Source organism: Schistocerca gregaria, chromosome 2 (genome assembly GCF_023897955.1).
Source record: "Schistocerca gregaria isolate iqSchGreg1 chromosome 2, iqSchGreg1.2, whole genome shotgun sequence".
NCBI classification, from domain to species: domain Eukaryota; kingdom Metazoa; phylum Arthropoda; class Insecta; order Orthoptera; family Acrididae; genus Schistocerca; species Schistocerca gregaria.
This window is the reverse complement of record NC_064921.1, coordinates 901422339-901442313: the sequence shown is the minus strand read 5'-3', so window position 1 is coordinate 901442313 and position 19975 is coordinate 901422339. Positions and strand designations below refer to the sequence as shown.

Here is a 19975-nt window from a genome sequence, read left to right as displayed (position 1 = left end):
TGCTATTGTACTATCATTTTTTCCTTGTTTTGTTACCTCAAGATATGACATTTCTGTGTCTTTATATATTGTAATTGTTTTACTATATATATATATATATATATATATATATATATATATATATATATATATATATATATCGATGTATAATTGGTTTATTTTGTGAATATTATTTGTATTTTTACGCTGGGTCTTGCCAAGGGAAAACTGTGCTATCGAACGGTTACATCGATAGGTCGTGTGAAGAACCAAAGAGTGTAGGATCTTTGGTAGTGTTAACTCTGTCGCGTGGAGTCTGGCTGGAGGAGGGCAGTGGAGCAGGTGTGTTGTGGGACGCTCCCTTGAGTTGCAGCGCTTTCGGGGTTTGGCAGCATGTAACTGCGCTCGAGTCGCTATGACACGGTGTCGCGGACGGGAAGCATGAGCTGATGCACATCAACAGCCCGTTTCGCCTCGTAACAGTGTCCAGAAGAAGGCGCGCCAACATCCAGCTTCTGCAACAGCAACGGACGACAATGACTGACTGTCGCCACCTCCTCGATCGCCGGCTTCAAACCTTCAATCAACCAACAAGGAAGACTGGAAGCACGTAAAGTTTTAGAACTGTATGGCAGACCTCAGCTTTTCAAACTGTTACATTTTCGTAACTACAGCAACTTAGCATGAACATTTGTTGCTCATTGTCCCAATTGCATTACCAAGCAGGGTCCCCTCCTTTTCCGGAATGAACCCGAGTGTCGTTGAAATTCAAACGCCAGCATTAAAGTAATATTCCATTTCACTGCTTTAATTTCAAAGTTCAGTTAAGGTATTCATATCTGGCTACAATATTTAGATTACACAAGCACAAATTAAGAGTGCGAGTTTTGTTACCGTATTTTATCTTACCTGTGACTGCAGCTCAGCTAGGTACGTACTAAATTTTACTATTGTTAATTGTTCAGAATCATTTAATACAAGTTCAAAGTTAAATCTCTTATTTCTAAATTGCGTAGATTCAAGTAGCTTTTGAAATGATGTTGAGGTAGCCCAAGACTAACCGTATTTTACTGAATTTCGATGTGCTTCAGAAACAAAGCTCACTATTAATTTCAGTCACTAAATTAACTTTCAATTTTCAGGTTTTAGTATTCTTTTGCTAAATTAAGTCAGAGTGTAGCGAAATTTATTACTAATGACAAACTTTCCGTTTTCACACTACACGTGTCAACCTTCAGTTGCCACGCTTTTAGTGCTAATTATATGTGCAATAACGTTTCTTTTTCAGTTACTATAGTAATTGTCCACAGGACTGGTGACCTTAATTTTTCCCAAATCTTAAATATCTAATTACCGCTAGTTAATTGTTAACGTAACGGGCGCACATTTACTTTCTTTATTAACTTTACCCCTTTTCAAAATTAATTTCCACCAGTTTCATTTGCATTTATCCTTTCATTTAGATGTAACCCTTTCCTCCCTCTTTACCGACAGATTAACTTCGGTGACGATTGCTTTTCCCAAATTTCCATTAGGTACACGCGGTTTAATTTTTCACTGTCATTAAGGTCGATAACTGAGGGGGAGGTTACAAGTGCATGACCGAGGAACCCTGACAGCAATGCCACCATGTTGAATAATGCAGGAAGGACGTAGTGTTACGACTCAAACTGTGCGCAATATACTGCACGGTGCGCAACTTTCACGCCCGACGGCCACGGCGAGGCCCATCTTTGCAACCAAGACACCAGGCAACGCGGTACAGATGGGCCCAACAACATGCCGAATGGACAGCTCAGGATTGGCATCACCATCCCTTTACCGATGACTGTCGCATATGCCCTCAACCAGACAATCTTCTAAGACGTGTTTGGAGGCAACCCGGTAAGGCTGAACGCCTTAGACACACTGTCCAGCGAGTGCAGCAAGGTGGAGTTTCCCTGCTATTTTGGGGTAGCATTATGTGTCCGGCGTACGCAGCTAGTAGCCATGGCAGGTGCCGTAACGGCTGTACATTACGTGAATGCTATCCTCCGACCGATAGTGGAACCATATCGGCAGCATATTGGCGAAGCATTCGTCCTCATGGACGACAATTCGTGCCCCCATCGTGCACATCTTGTGAATTACTTCCTTCAGGATAACGACATCGCTCCACTAGAGTAACCAGCATGTTCTCCAGGCATGAACCCTATCGAACGTACCTGGGATAGATTTAAATGGGCAGTCATCATCACACTCAGATTATTTGCTGATCAGCTGTCGTCCGTAGGGAAGTACTGCTGCCGGATGAATGTACGGGAACACAGAACGACTTATTTCCAGCTGGTGCACTTAATGGTAGTTCTCTGTTAATGTGGGGAAGTATATGATTGACCAATGGACGTAAACCCAGTATTATCAGACTACCATATGACTTGTAAAGATCTGGAGTCCGTCACCACGGTGGTATGTTTATGGTAAATACTAAGAAATGATAGGAAATCGAATGAAGTAAAAAAGCGGGTTCAGTAGTAGTGAGTCAAATGGGATATAGGTATTTCCTTAGGGTTCTGGAAGAGGGTGGTGTGCATGTACTTCGCCGGCCGCGGTGGTCTAGCGGTTCTAGACACGCAGTCCGGAACCGCGCGACTGCTACGGTCGCAGGTTCGAATCCTGCCTCGGGCATGGGTGTGTGTGATGTCCTTAGGTTAGTTAGGTTTAAGTAGTTCTAAGTTCTAGGGGACTGATGACCACAGATGTTAAGTCCCATAGTGCTCAGAACCATTTGAACCATTTTTTTGCATGTACTTCCGAGTATGGTGTTCTTAAATAGTTATAAAAAACATCTGAGACCTTCACGTAAGATAGTAGCAGCTTGGTGTAGCCTATGTGGAAGCCTTACAGAGATCCTGGTGAAGAGAGACGACGTTGTTCTCGAGAAAGCCTTTTTGGTAAGAGTTAAAAATAGATATTTGAGGGATATGTTCAAGTAACTCTTCTATCTTCGATTTATATGTCGCTTTAGCACAATAAGAAAATGTAAGAGAGGCTAGGCACGCACCGAGGCTTATCTTTTCTCTTCTATGTGGAAGCCTTTACGACAGCTTTCTCCTTGACGCTCTCATCAGTTCTCTGCCTTGTACTTCTTCCTTAAGATCCTGTAATTTCGCCCGTTCTTTTCACCATCAAGAATTCCATATCTTCATCATCACGTACTTTCTTCCCCGCAATCTTTCCTTCGATGGGTCTCCGTTGCAGGTAATTTCACCACAGTATGTGTTCTAGTAAACCTTTGTTCGTAATTTTTATCATTTTTACTAATTATTTTTTCGCTTGCTTTCTTAGAAATACGACTTCATTCGTCGTATGTCAATTCATTCCATTTTCATCATTTTCACGACAAACAAATTTCAAAACCGCCCAAACCGTTTTCCTTTTTCTTTCTAAATGCTCACGATTCGTCGCCAAGTCACATAACACACAAGGTTAAACAATTATCGAATCACTTTCTTAATTTTACCGAAATTACTTTTGCTGTGAGTCAATCCTCACTTCTCCAAAACCTCTTTAACTCACAAATAATCAAGTTCTACCTTCCTTCACACAGCTTCCTCTTTCTGTCACCAAGGTTTCTAAATTCCTACAAGATTTTACTTGTTTCAATATCTTTACTTCTAACGACGTTTTGACATTTTTTAATGTAACCATATCCTTAAACACCTTAGATATCACCACTCTTTTTAATTAATCCTCAGATGATTAAAATTCTTTATAGGTAAATGAGTATTTGAATTGGTTCCTGAACTCGGTGCTCCTTTGATGTAGCTGTTTAAATATAAAAGTACGATACAGAATAAGAATTGTTCACAACAGTATTGAGCACATCTGACAGAGACGTAAAATGCGTATCATTAGTTGATGTGAGCACCTGGGTAAAGTTCATGCGACCACAGCGTGGAACGCAGGTAAATGCACCTGCCGACGCGTTGCCACAAAAGTGTGAGTAAGAATTTAAACTCAAGGGAACGACTAATTGTGTAGATCTCTTCTTTAATTTAATAATCTTTGCATAAAAAATACAGCAACGACAATTTATAGTCACGTCATCATGAAAGAAGCGTCGCACCCAACCAGGATTTGACATCATGATGCAGGTAAACTGAACTCATTACTGGCTCCAGGCACTACCCCTTTAAGTGTAGAAGACGGATCCAGACACACTTTAGCACTATGTCAATGGGATTCATTGCTCAGAAATACTTATCGCAAACTGCAGATTCTTTCAACAACTTTTGCAATCAGATTAAAGCATACAAAATTAAAAATGTTCCCCAAATAACGAGTACAAATAACATATGCACGGTCATAAGCATTAATAGAAAATTCTTACTGCACAGAGTAAACATTCAAAATTGAATCAGTTAGTTAATTACACAAGAATTACATAACTTATTATCTACGAACGGTGTTTGCAGTACAATGTTTCTTATTTGCTGATTCTCATTATACTCTCGTCTTTCCTACGTTTAGCCTCAAACCACACACTTTTGCCATTATCAATCTTAAATTATTTTTCACTCCTCTGAATCACCCAACACCGTCTGATCATCTGCGAACTTAACTTTGTTTATCCTTTGTCGTCCTGTCATGCTCCTTACTATTTCTAATAATCTGTATGATAGTTTCTCAGCATAAATAATGAAAAGCGTTGGCAACAAGCACCATTCTTTTCTGAAACAATTCCAATGCTAGTACCAACAGTTCCCTCTTCGGCAACCCTTAGTACCGCTTTCTCTCTCGTATACAAATCTTATTAGTCTTACGTCCTTTCATAGACTGGCAATGGCAAGGAAAGAGTTTCTGAAGAAGAGAAATTTGTTAACGTCGAGTACAGATTTAAGTGTCAGGAAGTCATTTCTGAAAGTATTTGTATGGAGTGTAGCCATGTATGAAAGTGAAACATCGACGATAAATAGTTTGGACAAGAAGAGAATAGAAGCTTTCGAAATGTGGTGCTACAGAAGAATGCTGAAGATTAGATGGCTATAGCGCATAACTAATGAGGAAGTATTGAATAGGATTGGGGAGAAGAGAAGTTTGTGGCACAACTTGTCCAGAAGAAGGGATCGGTTGGTAGGACATGTTCTGAGGCATCAAGGGATCACCAGTTTAGTATTGGAGGGCAGCGTGGAGGGTAAAAACCGTAGGGGGACACCAAGAGATGACTAAGCAGATTCAGGAGGATGTAGGTGGCAGTAAGTACTGGGAGATGAAGCTTGCACAGGATAGAGTAGCATGGAGAGCTGCATCAAACCAGTCTCAGGACTGAAGACCACAACAACAACAATGTCCTTTCAGCCTACCCCAAAATCTTTTTACAATTTTTTCAGTACACTTCCGTCACTCTGTCAAATCCCGAGGCATATAGACAGTCATTTGTCAATAAAACGCGAATGACGTAAGTTAACAAATCCCTTACATTGCTAAAAATTATCTTCCAAGATTTATTGCACAAAAATTTACAGGGTATATATGTAGCGACAGGAATGGACGGACGTTGCAACACACCTCTGAATTTGTCCTGTTTCAGACTTATGCTGAACGAAATACCGTGCCTTCACACTTTTGGGGAAGTAAGTGTTTCATTTTAGAAACACATATATCAGAAGATATCATCGCTTTCGCGATGGAGACTTGTAAAATTAACAGAATGGGTGGAGAGATTTTACTCACTGATTTCCAGGTACTTCTGATGCACGGCGTCGTACTCGTCCCAGACGATGCTTCGGAAACGATTCCGCTCTTTGGAGCCCGCCAAAACCGGCTCCTGCTTCTGATGCTCGTTCGGATTCCTGTAACATCACCGTCAAGTACAACCTCACAGTATATCGGCTATAATGTGGCAACGGACGAGTGAAACGGGGAAAAAACTGAAAATGAACAAAACTGCTATTTACAAATACAGGAGTTAGCAGTGGCTTCAACAAAAGAAAGATAAAATAAACCCATTAACGACCAAAATTGAGCCGGTAAGCAAATTACGTAATAGTGAAATAAGGGGGAGTGTGAAGGCGGTAAGGTCGTTAGAAACGAAGCCATAAATAAGAAGGAAGGACTATTTGTAGTCGTGATCTAGGAACCATACTGGGATAAGACTATAGTGAACTAACTGAACGATTTGGAGAAATGAAAAGCAACTTTGTGTTTCCCACAATCGATCTCAACACTACTACGATGTGTTTCGTCCCTGAGTTGAGCTACGTAGACCGCTTTGCTTTGCATGAGTTGTGAATGTGATGCTAACTATCGCAGAGCGCTTTGCAAGTAAAGTCTGTGTGCGGACAAGGAACTTTTCTGGTGGTTGCTGAAGCGTGATGGAGCACTCTCGTGTGAGTAACACGGGCCGCGCTTCCGACAGTGGAGATGGTAACGAAAACTATTTTTCTGTGCGTTGAAAAAGTCGTCAGCCTACCTCTTCTTTAATAGGAGGATGAAAATGTTGCTCTTTCTCGCGATACGAATTTGTAAACGCTACATACTTATTCCAGTCCCTTCACGACAAGTATGTGGGGCTACTTTACGAAACGAGTAAATGTTTTGCGAACACTAAATCTTCCTTAACTACGTTTAATACTTTGTGGTAATAACTGATTGAATCTATAATCATGATTGAGGCAAATTATCGTTCCCGGTGTATACTTAACTGCCGTTTGCTAATTAAGTGATTACATCTTAGTTTGTTTCACCGACAAATCGGATCTCTACACGTTCTCGGGCTCAAACGGTCATCCTTGCTCTAGTTTTCTTTCTACAGAATGCCTTATACCTCCTTTCCATGAGATTTCTCTGTGTTTCTTTTTTGTAACTAAAATTAATGTACGATTTTGTGTTGTTTATATCTCAGCAATACGTCGTTTCTCATTATGCGTCTTCACCTGTTAGGCATGTGTATTCATTTTTTATATCTGCTATTGGATTCACACTCCCATGTATCATGGACCTTGCTGTCGGTGAGGTTACTTGTATGCATCAGCTATACATATAGCCGTACCATAGGTACAACCACAGAGGAGAGGTATGTGATGAGAGGCTAGACAAACGTATGGTTTCAGAAGGGAGGCAGCTGCCTCTTCAGTAGTTACAGGGGCAACAGTCTGGATGACTGACAGAGCTGGCCTTGTAACATCAATCAAAACAGCTTTTCTGTGTACGTACTGCGAACTACTGAAATCAAGGGGAAACTACAGCCTTAATTTTTCCCCAGGACATTCAGCTCTGCTGTGTGATTAAATGATGATGGCGTCCTCTTGGGTAAAATATTCCGGAGATAAAATAGTCTCATTAGGATCTCCGGGCGATGGCCACTCAGGAGGGTGTCGTCGTCAGGAAGAACAAAACTGACACTCTAAGGATGGGAGCATGGAATTTTAGATCCCATAACCGGGCAGGTGAGTTAGGAGATTTAAAAACGGAAATAAATATGTTGAAGTACAATGGGAATTAGTTAAGTTCGATGGCAGGAGGAACATGACTTCTGGTCAGGTGAATACAGGGTTATGAATACGAAGTCAAGTAGGGGTACGGCAGGAGTGAGTTTAATAATGAATAAGAAAATAGCAATGTCAGTACCCTACTATGAAGAGATTAATGAACACGTTATCGTACCCAATATAGATAAGAAGCCGACGCCTGCCACAGTAGTGCTACTTTACAGTTAAATAGCTCCGGATGATGATGATATCGAAGAAGTGCATGATGAGGAAGAAGAAATAATTCAGGTAGTTAAAGAAGACGAGAATTTAAATCTGATGAGGAACTGCAATTGGATAGTAAAAAAGGAAGAGAAAGAAAAATGGTGGGTACAGACTGGGGGAAAGGAATGTAAGAGGAAGCTGTATGGCAAAATTTTGCACTAACATAATTTAATCATCGCTAACACTTGGTCTAAGAATCATAAAGGGTGGTGGTACACATAGAAGTCACCTGGAGACACCGTAAGCTTTCAAATTGATTATATTATGGTTAGACAGAGACTGCGGAATCAGATTTTAAATTGTACGAAATTTCCAGAGCCAGAAGTGGACTCTGACCACAATTTATTGGTTATGACCTGAAGAAATAGAAAAACGGTAGGAAATTAAGGATATGGGATCTAGATAAGTTTAAAGAACCAGAGGGCGTTGAAAGCTTCAGAGGGATCATTAGGCAGCAGTTGACTACAACAGGGGAAAGGAACACAGTAAAAGACGAATGGGTAGCTTTAAGAAATTAATTACTGAAGGAGCTAAGGATCAAATAGGTAAAAAGACAAGGCCTAGTAGAAATCCTTGAATAACACAAGAGATATTGGATTTAACTGACGAAAGGAAAACCATGGACCTTACCGTTGGTGGGGAGGCTTGCGTGCCTCATTGATACAGGTAGCCGTACCGTAGGTGCCACCGCAAAGGAGGGGTACCTGTTGAGAGGCCAGACAAACGTGTGGTTCCTGAAGAGAGGCAGTAGTCTCTTCAGGGCAACGGTCAGGATGACTGATCTGGCCTTGCAGTATCAAACTAAAACGGCGTTGCTGTCCTGGTATTGCGAACGGCTGAAAGCAAGGGAAAACTACAGCCGTAATTTATCCCGAGGACCTGCAGCTCTGCTGTATGGTTAATTGATGATGATGGTGTCCTCTTGGGTAAAATATTCCGGAAGTAAGATTGTCCTCCATTCGGATCTCCGGACAGGGACAACTCAGGAGGGGGTCGTTATTAGGAGCAACAAAACTGGCATTCAACGTATTGAATGTCAGAACCCCTAATCGGGCCGGTAGGTTAGAAAATTTAAAAAGGGGAACGGACAGGTTAAAGTCAGATATAGGGGGAATTAGTGAATTTCTGTGACAGAAGGAACAAGACGTCTGGTTAGGGGATTACAGGGTTATAAACAGAAAATCAAATAAGGGTACTGCAGGAGTAGACTTAATAATTAATAAAAAAAAATTGAAACGCTGATAAACTACGAACAGCATAGTGAACGCATTGTTGTAGCCAAGATAGACACGAAGCCCACGCCTACCACAGTAGAACGAGTTTATGTTCCAGCTAGCTTCGCAGGTGATGAAGAGATGGAAGAAATGTATGATGCGATTGAAGAAATAGTTCAGATGGTTAATGGAGACGAATATTTAACAGTCATGGGGGTTGGAATTGGAATTGGACAGTAGGAAAAGAAGAGAAGAAAAAGAAGTAGGGGAATATGGACTGGGAGTAAGGAATGAAAGAGGAAACTGCCAGGTAGAATTTTGCCCTGAGCATAACTTGGTCACCGAGCGAGGTGGCGCAGTGGTTAGACACTGGACTCGCATTCGGGAGGACGACGGTTCAATCCCGCGTCCGCCCATCCAGATTTAGGTTTTCCGTGATTTCCCTAAATCGCTCCAGACAAATGCCGGGATGGTTCCTTTCAAAGGGCACGGCCGTCTTCCTTCCCCGTCCTTCCCTAATCCGATGAGACCGATGACCTCGCTGTCTGGTCTCCTTCCCCAAACCAACCAACCAACCAACCATAACTTGGTCATAGCTAACACATGGTTTAAGACTCTTGAAAGAAGGTTTATACGTGGAAATGACCTGGATACACTGAAGCATTTCAGATAGCTTATATAAAGGTAACACAGATATTTCGGAACCAGGTTTTAATTTGCAAAAGATTTCCAAGGGCAGATGTGGACTCTGACCACAATTTTTTCGTTGCGAACAGTAGATTAAAACTGAAGAAAATGCAAAAAAGCTATGAATTTAAGAATATGGGACTTGGATAAACGGAAAGGACCAGACGTTGTAGACAGTTTCAGAGAGAGCACTAGAAAACGATTGACAGGAACAGGGGAAAGAAATGTGTTTATGTGGTATTACGTTCTTTGTAAATTTTTGAGATCGCTCAAGGTGAATAAATTGTTTAATCATTTTCTACATCATTTTTACTGGTCTAACAGCTTCTTATTCTTCTCCTTTCTTTATTTATTATTCAATGTCTGATGATAATTTTTTTTTCAAGTTTAAGATAGCATGGGTTATTACACTTCTTTTCATATAACTGGTTCATTACTTGTTGATATTCTAGGTGCTGACAGATTATTATTCATCAAAGTATTTCTATTATGACTGAGGTGACTCTTAGGAAGTGAAAGAGTACATAGCTTATCTATACAATTTACTCCATTCAGGGGTCTTAAGATTTAAATTTTAAGATTTTAGTTTTTTTACTTGTGATAGTATTTATTTTAGGTATAATATTTTTGTTATTCTATTATAATAGCTAAATGGCTTATAATTAGAGTCTAACAATGAAGAAGTTAAGGAACTATTTATATTTAAGTATAATTATAAATATATTAATTTTATAGTGAAAATGTCACATTTTATCATACTACAAGTATAAGTAGTACAGTACAGGTAGAAGCCGACCTCAGGGTAGATCAGTTTGGATTCCGTAGAAATGATGGAACACGTGAGACAACACTGACCCTACGATTTATCTTAGAAAATAGATTAAGTAAAGGCAAACCTACGATTCTAGCTTTTGTATACTTAAAGAAAGCTTTTGACAATGCTGACTAGAATACTGTCTTTCAAATTCTGAAGGTGGCAGGGGTAAAATACAGGGAGCGAAAGGCTATTTACAATAACCAGATGGCTGTTATAAGAGTCAAGGGACATGAAAGGGAAGCAGTGGTTGGGAAGGGAGTGAGACAGGGCTGTAGCCATTCCCCGATGTTATTCAAATTGTATACTGAACAAGCAGTAAAAGAAACAAAAGAAAAATTCGGAGTAGGTGTTAAAATCTATGGAGAAGAAATAAAAACTTTGAGGTTCGCCGACGACATTCTAATTCTGTCAGAGACAGCAAAGGACTTGGAAGAGCAGTTGAATGGAATGGACAGTGTCTTGAAAGGAGGATATAAGATGAACATAGATTAGCAAATGAGACACTTAAAGTAGTAAAGGAGTTTTGCTATTTGGGGAGCAAAATAACTGATGATTGTCGAAGTAGAGAGGATATAAAACGTAGACTGGCAATGGCAAGGAAAGCGTTTCTGAAGAAGAGAAATTTGTTAACATCGAATATAGATTTAAGTGTCAGGAAGTCATTTCTGAAAGTATTTGTATGGAGTGTAGCCATGTATGGAAGCGAAACATGAACGATAAATAGTTTGGACAGGAAGAGAATAGAAGCTTTCGAAATGTGGTGCTACAGAAGAAAGCTGAAGATTAGATGGATAGATCGCGTAACTAATGAGGAAGTATTGAATAGGATTGGGGAGAAGAGAAGTTTGTGTCACAACTTGACCAGAAGAAGGGATCAGTTGGTAGGACATGTTCTGAGGCATCAAGGGATCACCAATTTAGTATTGGAGGGTAGCGTGGAGGGTAAAAATCGTAGAGCGGGACCAAGAGATGAATATACTAAGCAGATTCAGAAGGACGTAGGTTGCAGTAGGTACTGGGAGATGAAGAAGCTTGCACAGGATAGAGTAGCATGGAGAGTTGCATCAAACCAGTCTCAGGACTGAAGACCATACAACACACAACGACACAAGTATATATATGTTAGAAATATTAACTGAATTTAACAGCTAATAGAAGAAGCTAGCAACTTTCATACCGGTTTTACATTTCCTTAATTGAAATTTCATAGTTGCACTAAATTAGTAAAAGTAATATGCCTCTAACTGGCTGCAATTGATGTAGAATATATATCTAGTCTAAAGGTCAAAGCTAACCACGGTAATTCACTTCTAATTCAATTTAAGATTTATTAGTTCTCATCAGAAAATTGTAATACAATCTCAGATTTTAGTTAACTATAACCATTTACACTTCTCATTTAAGAGCTCTCCTTCATTGAACTGATGATATTGTCAACCTAAAGGCCCAAAAAGAATATTGTTGATATTGTTCAGATTGTAATGTAACTGGTGTTTCTATAAAAATTACAAGTGGTAAAACTAATGCAATTTTTATGTCAATAATTAAGAAAACTACTGCAATTAGGAGATCTTAAGAGGGAATGTTATTTGGGCTGAACCTTTTGGGTCAACCAACATTCATACTGTGATACTTTTTCTCAGTCATTACGTCAAACGTAGTATTTAAACAAGAAAGAATTAGCTACTTTATCAATAAACTGAAAATATGTAAGAATCATCATACAACAACGAAAAAGTTCAGTATCAAGTAGCAGCTTCAAATCCATAGTAGTGTCTAGGAGCCATGCTTTTATTGAGTGTTGAAATATACATGTTGACAGGAAGATTAATTAGCGGCTAAAAGGAGAGATCAGTTGATAGGACACATCCAAGGCATCAAGGAGTCACCATTTTGGTAACAGAGGAATTTGTAGGGGTAGAAGTTGTAGAGTGAGTGCTAAACATGGACACAGTAATGAAGTTCAAACGGATGGAGGTTGCAGTAGTTATTCAGAGGTGAAGAGGTATGCACTGGATAGATACAGTGTGAACTTCATCAAGAGTCTCCAAACACAAGGCCACAATAACAATGACACTTTCATACAGTTATTACCTTCTGTGTCATTATGCCATATTAATTTGTTCTGTATTTTATTACATTACATGCATCCAGGGCATTCTAATATATATTTTTGAATGGTAAATGGCTGTATGGACTGTCTGGATTCCAATAAACTAAAAATTAGTAAGACTGTTTACGGATTATCTGTACATAGGTGCTTTCATAAAATGTTTTGGGAGTCAAAATGACGTTGGAACACAGTGTGTCCAGCACACAGGAATTTAAAAAAATGATTTGTGTTTAAGACCTCAAATACTGCGAAACATGTGTTATGTGGAAAATAAATTTTTAACATTACGTTTCAAGCCTACCCACCATACTGAGAAAACATGAATACTCATTCTTAGTTCGAAGTCTCCAATGAATACTTACAGCCACCACCACCACCACCACCACCACCACCACCACCACAGCGATTCGACTTCTCCTCAGGTATTTAAACGCTGTTCGCCTGAAGAGGGTTTTAATTGGATCCAAATCGACCCACCAATCTCATCACCCTTCTTAGGAATGCAATCTAGTGCACTAGAGGAATCTCAATTTAGATACCTCTTTGTATACAACTGTGGATCAATTCTGAAACTAGTAGGATGTTCTTTTGTAAGATATGCTGGAATTTGCACTTACTATGTAAAATGGAATTACCTGTAATATTGGAATCTCCTTTGATAAGAATAACGAAGCCCGCAAAGGAAACGGCGATTGTTGATTAGCGGGGAGGGTGGGCTTGGGAACGCCGCAGGGAAGACACAGTGACGGATTACAGGGGTCGCTGGAGAATTTACGGTATTGGAGGTGGAGAAGGGAGGGAGGAGGAACGTTTGCCTCGGGGTAGGAAGGGGAGGGGGGGGAGGGGAGCAGACGGTCCAGCATCGGACGGGTGGAATTGAAAGCGGATAGTTTGCGCTGCGGGGTGCGTGTGTTGCGTACATCAGGGCCGGGGCGCACGTGACTCGCGTGCCAATGCGCCGGCTAAGCAGGTAGTTTGGAAACATCCGCCTGCGCGCCGGGGACCGGTCGGCCGCGGTGGACCGCCGAGCTGCAACTTGGGCCTCCGGGGCTCCTCCGACCCCGGCCGCCAATATGCACAGACCCTCGCCGAATTATTCATGCCCACCCCTAATATGGGTCGGCACCGAACCCACCGCAAGCAAGCGACACGTGCTCCGCAGCCGCCTGCACAGATTGTCGCTAATGAACGACGCGACACACCTGCTTAATTTCGGCGAGAACAGGGAATCGCCGGTGCCGATCTCGAGATGTATAGGACTGCGAGGAACAGACTTCTGTCCTTAAACTCATGGAACACTTCGCTCTATCTGTGTCAGTCCTCACCCCACAGAAGCTACCACGTGGTTTAGTCAGTCCATGCCTTTAGTCCTTCCGCCGTCGCTGTATTTGTAATGATTATTAGGTGCGTAAGTGTTTGTTATATTATTGCTTGGTACAGAATCTGTTGATGTGAGGCTAGGGAGTGTCTCCATCTCCTGTTCTGTCCGTGGGAAAATACGCTCCTGGAAATAGAAATAAGAACACCGTGAATTCATTGTCCCAGGAAGGGGAAACTTTATTGACACATTCCTGGGGTCAGATTCATCACATGATCACACTGACAGAACCACAGGCTAGACACAGGCAGCAGAGCACGCACAATGTCGGCACTAGTACTGTCCTGTTGGAACAGCAAGTTCCCTTGCCGGTCTAGGAATGGTAGAACGATGGGTTCGATGACGGTTTGGATGTACCGTGCACTATTCAGTGTCCCCTCGACGATCACCAGAGGTGTACGGCCAGTGTAGGAGATCGCTCCCCACACCATAATGCCGGGTGTTGGCCCTGTGTGCCTCGGTCGTTTGCAGTCCTGATTGTGGCGCTCACCTGCACGGCGCCAAACACGCATACGACCATCATTGGCACCAAGGCAGAAGCGACTCTCATCGCTGAAGACGACACGTCTCCATTCGTCCCTCCATTCACGCCTGTCGCGACACCACTGGAGGCGGGCTGCACGATGTTGGGGCGTGAGCGGAATACGGCCTAACGGTGTGTGGGACCGTAGCCCAGCTTCATGGAGACGGTTGCGAATGGTCCTCGCCGATACCCCAGGAGCAACAGGTCCCTAATTTGCTGGGAAGTGGCGGTGCGGTCCCCAACGGCACTGCGTAGGATCCTACGGTCTTGGCGTGCATCCGTGCGTCGCTGCGGTCCGGTCCCAGGTCGACGGGCACGTGCACCTTCCGCCGCCCACTGGCGACAACATCGATGTACTGTGGAGACCTCACGCCCCACGTGTTGAGCAATTCGGCGGTACGTCCACCCGGCCTCCCGCATGCCCACTATACGCCCTCGCTCAAAGTCCGTCAACTGCACATACGGTTCACGTCCACGCTGTCGCGGCATGCTACCAGTGTTAAAGACTGCGATGGAGCTCCGTATGCCACGGCAAACTGGCTGACACTGACGGCGGCGGTGCAAAAATGCTGCGCAACTAGCTCCATTCGACGGCCAACACCGCGGTTCCTGGTGTGTCCGCTGTGCCGTGCGTGTGACCATTGCTTGTACAGCCCTCTCGCAGTGTCCGGAGCAAGTATGGTGGGTCTGACACACCGGTGTCAATGTGTTCTTTTTTCCATTTTTAGGAGTGTAAATTACGACTTAACTAATTCTTTTCATCTGATTTTACGATAAACTTGTGTTATTGATGTTCTCATTTCACTTCTTTTTGTTTCATGCCATTATGTTAAGAAAACTGTAAATAAGTTCCAATTTGAATATTAATGTTTATGTCAAATGTCAAGTAATATTGTAATAGAATTGAAATGTAACAAATGTTGAAACGGTTGTAAGGTGTTTAAAATTTTAACTGTGCGTCTGGTCCATACGCAGGTGATGAGTAGAATGCAAAAACTCGGATGAATACCCGGTTGGTCAGGGAGCGGTAATAGGTGGATGGCAGGAGCGCGCGAAAATGCGCGCGGGCACTGCACGGCATAGCGGGCATAGTACTAGTTTGAGTCTGGCACTGGTTTGAGCAACACCTTCTGGAACGAGGAGGCTCTCCTGGAAGCCATAGCTCCACTCAGACTCGGGTATGCCGTTCCAACGACCACACAGCATGGCAAAATTCCATAGGCACTAAATGAAAAAAAGTATTGCGACGCTAAGAAGAATTAAAGTGCCGATACGTCAAGAGCCATCGCTGTGGTTGTATGTGTGCTCTGTGCCTTGCCATCTCGCCGCCCGCCAACCGCCGCATCCATACTAGCAGGTTGATTCTTTTAGTACTGTATTCGTATGGATCAGAGAGTGAACTGTGTTTGTTTGGTGTGATAATAACCTAAATTTTACCAGAAATTTTCCATCATTTAATTATCCACACAGCTAACCTAGACAGGGTGCTTTCCAAACGTTGTGCAATCCGAGTGTCCCGAAATGAAAATTAAAAATTGTGTTAATAATAATTATTTGCATAACTAGCTATATTAGAATGGTGTTTCAAGAAATGTTTTGATAATGAACCAGTAAATGAATAGCGAAGGTCTAACGAAGTCGAAAGATAACTTTAGTATTGATATAGTAATGAAGTTCATTATGGAGCAGTAACTTACATACTGGAAATATTGAACGAATAATAAATTCAGTAATCATTTTTAAATACAGCGATCATAACAGTTTCAGGGTCCCCCCTCATTCATTTGAATTCTGAAGTGTTCTAAATTGGTTTGACGAGCGAAAGTTAAAGTCAATATAAAAGTTAACATTTATCAGTTTTTTATCTTAAACAAAATTGACATTTTGTGTGTGGCATGAAAGTACAGTTTCTACGGTAACCTATGGCCGATTTCAATCAGATTAATAGACAGTATAAAGTTTTGTAGTAAACATTATAGTGAAGCGTTATGTATTCCTGATTTTCCATATCAGTACTGAACGTGGAACTATCAGTTGAATAGATTTTTGGGTTCTAAAATTCTACTATATTATGCAGTATTACAACTTCTTGTTTTGCATGAATATATACCAACTTGTACAGGGAAGAAACTCAGTTAATGCCTAATCAGGCTGGCGACCGTATATTATTGTCACACTGATAGCTTCTGGTTTGCTTTTGACCTATCCTGACGTGTGATTGCATTTCGAACTTACTTGACGGATCATTGTTATTACAGAGAGGATGTAAGTCTGATTTGCCACCATTCAGGTACACGCGGTCGATATCTATGCGAAAATCCTTCCTCATAAGGTGAATCCCGCTCACTTACCATAGTACAGGTTTTAACGAGTACTGTGTCAGGGATTACACGGCCACAGTTTAAATTGCGTAAGGCAATTCAGTTCGACTCCACTTAAGAAACTGAGCAGATGGACTGAACTTACAACAGAAAAAGAAAAGGTTTATCCTTGAAACATTCATATACACTGCCGGAAAAAGAAATTATTACACCTGGAAAGACGACGTCGATTAAGATCTGATGACGAGGACAGTACATGCATTTACTGATAATGGTTGCACCGTCGTCCGCCAACAGACAGCATAGTCGTATGCCTACCACAGCGCCTTCTGTGTCTACCCTTTAATAGGGAAAGCTCACAGACTGCAGATCTTACAGCTGCCACAGCACAGATAGGAGGGCTTGTGAACCCAGACGTGTCAACCCACACTGTTGCGAACCATTTATTAGCAGTTAGACAATGGGTACGCATACCTCTAGCCCGTCTTCCACTTACCCCAAAGCATCGATGTGCACTCCTCGACTGGTACTATCAGAGGATCACTTGGAAGATGGAACGGCGCGCCATGATCTTCAGCGATGAAAGCAAGTGATGGTCGTTTGCTTGTACGACGTAGACTTGGTGAGCGTTGTCTCGTAGAGCGCATTCTCCCGAGACAAACTGGCCTCACCCGACACATTATGGTTTGGTTGTGGCAAGCTACAACTCTCGTTCAACTTTGGTGTCTCTGAAGGCGACACTAACCACCTCTCGGTATGTGCAGAATGTTGTTAGAATCGGTGTTTTGCCGTTCTTGCGACAGGGATGTGATGTTCTGTTCCAACAGGATAATGCTCGTCCACACAACGCCCGTGTAACTCAACGAGCTCTGCAAGACGTACAGCAACTTCTCTGGCCAGCACGATCTCTGGACTTGAGTATTCGCCATTTGCACGATCGACTGGATATCAGAGTCAGCGCCTTCATTTTCGCCCATGAAGGTAAAATCACGTACTAATAAAGCTGTTTCCTGTGAGTCGATACCTGGTACCTCGGAACCGCTTGTGCTATTGATCTGTAAGTGTAATCATTTTATGTACTCCATATGCGCTGTTGCAGCAAAAACTCTTTTGCGAATATTTTTCCGGCAGTGTACTGCAACCAGGAACTTTCACACTGCCTAGAACACCCTTCACAAAACTACGGTTGTAGCCAAGAATTCACTGCAGACAACCACAAGTAAGATAGAGACAAAGAGAAACACAAAGTGCCATCAAGTGACTCAAGATTACAGTGTGGTTGATAACTGCAGATGCGATGGAGAGGGGGGGGGGGCTTTCGAGATGAATCTAAGACCAGTCGAGGCGACAGAATCGAGGTTGTGATGTCTTTATACCACATGGCGATGTTGAAGGGGTTTTTCAGCAGCCAGTACGCTGTCAGAACGCTCCTCCCCGATACAACTGCTCGTGCCGCGTTAAGTCGATGGCGCTTTATCTCAGGCGTAGTCATATGCCTCTGTTCATGGTAACGAACAGCGAAACTTAAACAGACTCAAGGCGGTAAGCGCCTGGTGCCGAATACGCTAACCATTGGGAAAAAATATCTAACTGCAACCGCTACTGTGCGAACAAGAAGAATTGGTGCGAGATGGCTACGTTTCTCATTTTTATGACGAGAGAGTGTCCGGTCCTCAGTAAGACTCCCACACCAAAAAGTAGGTGTCCTGTCAAAAGCTAAGGAACATAGCAGCGAAGACATAGAGAACAGATAGTGCCTCCATTCCTCCGAGGATTCCCATTCTGCCTCAGCGTCAAGTAGCACAAGAGACGACGTTTCCTTTACCAAGACGCCTCATTGAAGACGAAGTAGTCGCTTACATTTCACCGGATTCTAGCGACTGTCACCCTCTAGAGAACTTGAGAATCTTCCTTATGATGGCCGTATCAGAAATCTGATTTCGGGATAATGATTTGCAATATATAAGAAATCTGACTTTGATATTCTCTTTACTCCCCAAGCTTTCTTTGAGAGGAAAATCTGAACGTAATTTATGTTGATATCGATATCAAATTATCAAAAAATAAAAAGCAACAGAGTTTTATTTTTAATGAGGGAGAAGCCAATATTCCACAGAAATATAAATCTGATTCTAACCAAGCTGGGCCTCATTCTTTGTTATTTGACCTCGTGCGAGAGCCTTTGTAGGCTTGTGGCGACGTGGGGTTGAGTTATGTTCCCAGTAGTTGAGTAATATGAAGACATACATATTGCTTTTACTCAAACAAGGAAAAATGTTACGTGGTTTTTCCTGAATTCCAGTTGTTTTTCTAACAATAATACACTCCTGGAAATGAAAAAAAGAACACATTGACAACGGTGTGTCAGACCCACCATACTTGCTCCGGACACTGCGAGAGGGCTGTACAAGCAATGATCACACGCATGGCACAGCGGACACACCAGGAACCGCGGTGTTGGCCGTCGAATGGCGCTAGCTGCGCAGCATTTGTGCACCGCCGCCGTCAGTGTCAGCCAGTTTGCCGTGGCATACGGAGCTCCATCGCAGTCTTTAACACTGGTAGCATGCCGCGACAACGTGGACGTGAACCGTATGTGCAGTTGACGGACTTTGAGCGAGGGCGTATAGTGGGCATGCGGGAGGCCGGGTGGACGTACCGCCGAATTGCTCAACACGTGGGGCGTGAGGTCTCCACAGTACATCGATGTTGTCGACAGTGGTCGGCGGAAGGTGCACGTGCCCGTCGACCTGGGACCGGACCGCAGCGACGCACGGATGCACGCCAAGACCGTAGGATCCTACGCAGTGCCGTAGGGGACCACACCGCCACTTCCCAGCAAATTAGGGACACTGTTGCTCCTGGGGTATCGGCGAGGACCATTCACAACCGTCTCCATGAAGCTGGGCTACAGTCCCGCACACCGTTAGGCCGTCTTCCGCTCACGCCCCAACATCGTGCAGCCCGCCTCCAATGGTGTCGCGACAGGCGTGAATGGAGGGACGAATGGAGACGTGTCGTCTTCAGCGATGAGAGTCGCTTCTGCCTTGGTGCCAATGATGGTCGAATGCGTGTTTGGCGCCGTGCAGGTGAGCGCCACAATCAGGACTGCATACGACCGAGGCACACAGGGCCAACACCCGGCACCACGGTGTGGGGAGCGATCTCCTACACTGGCCGTACACCTCTGGTGATCGTCGAGGGGAC

General features: G+C 42.8%; 1 protein-coding gene across 1 annotated transcript in view; it reads right to left on the bottom strand.

Moving 5' to 3' along the window:
• Positions 1-19975, bottom strand: part of LOC126335344 (neuroligin-4, X-linked-like) — a 397024-nt gene that overhangs the window by 106464 nt on the left and 270585 nt on the right. Inside the window, exon 8 of the mRNA XM_049998528.1 lies at positions 5695-5813. Coding sequence (XP_049854485.1) covers positions 5695-5813 — 119 coding nt within the window. The remainder of the gene's footprint in view (positions 1-5694; positions 5814-19975) is intronic.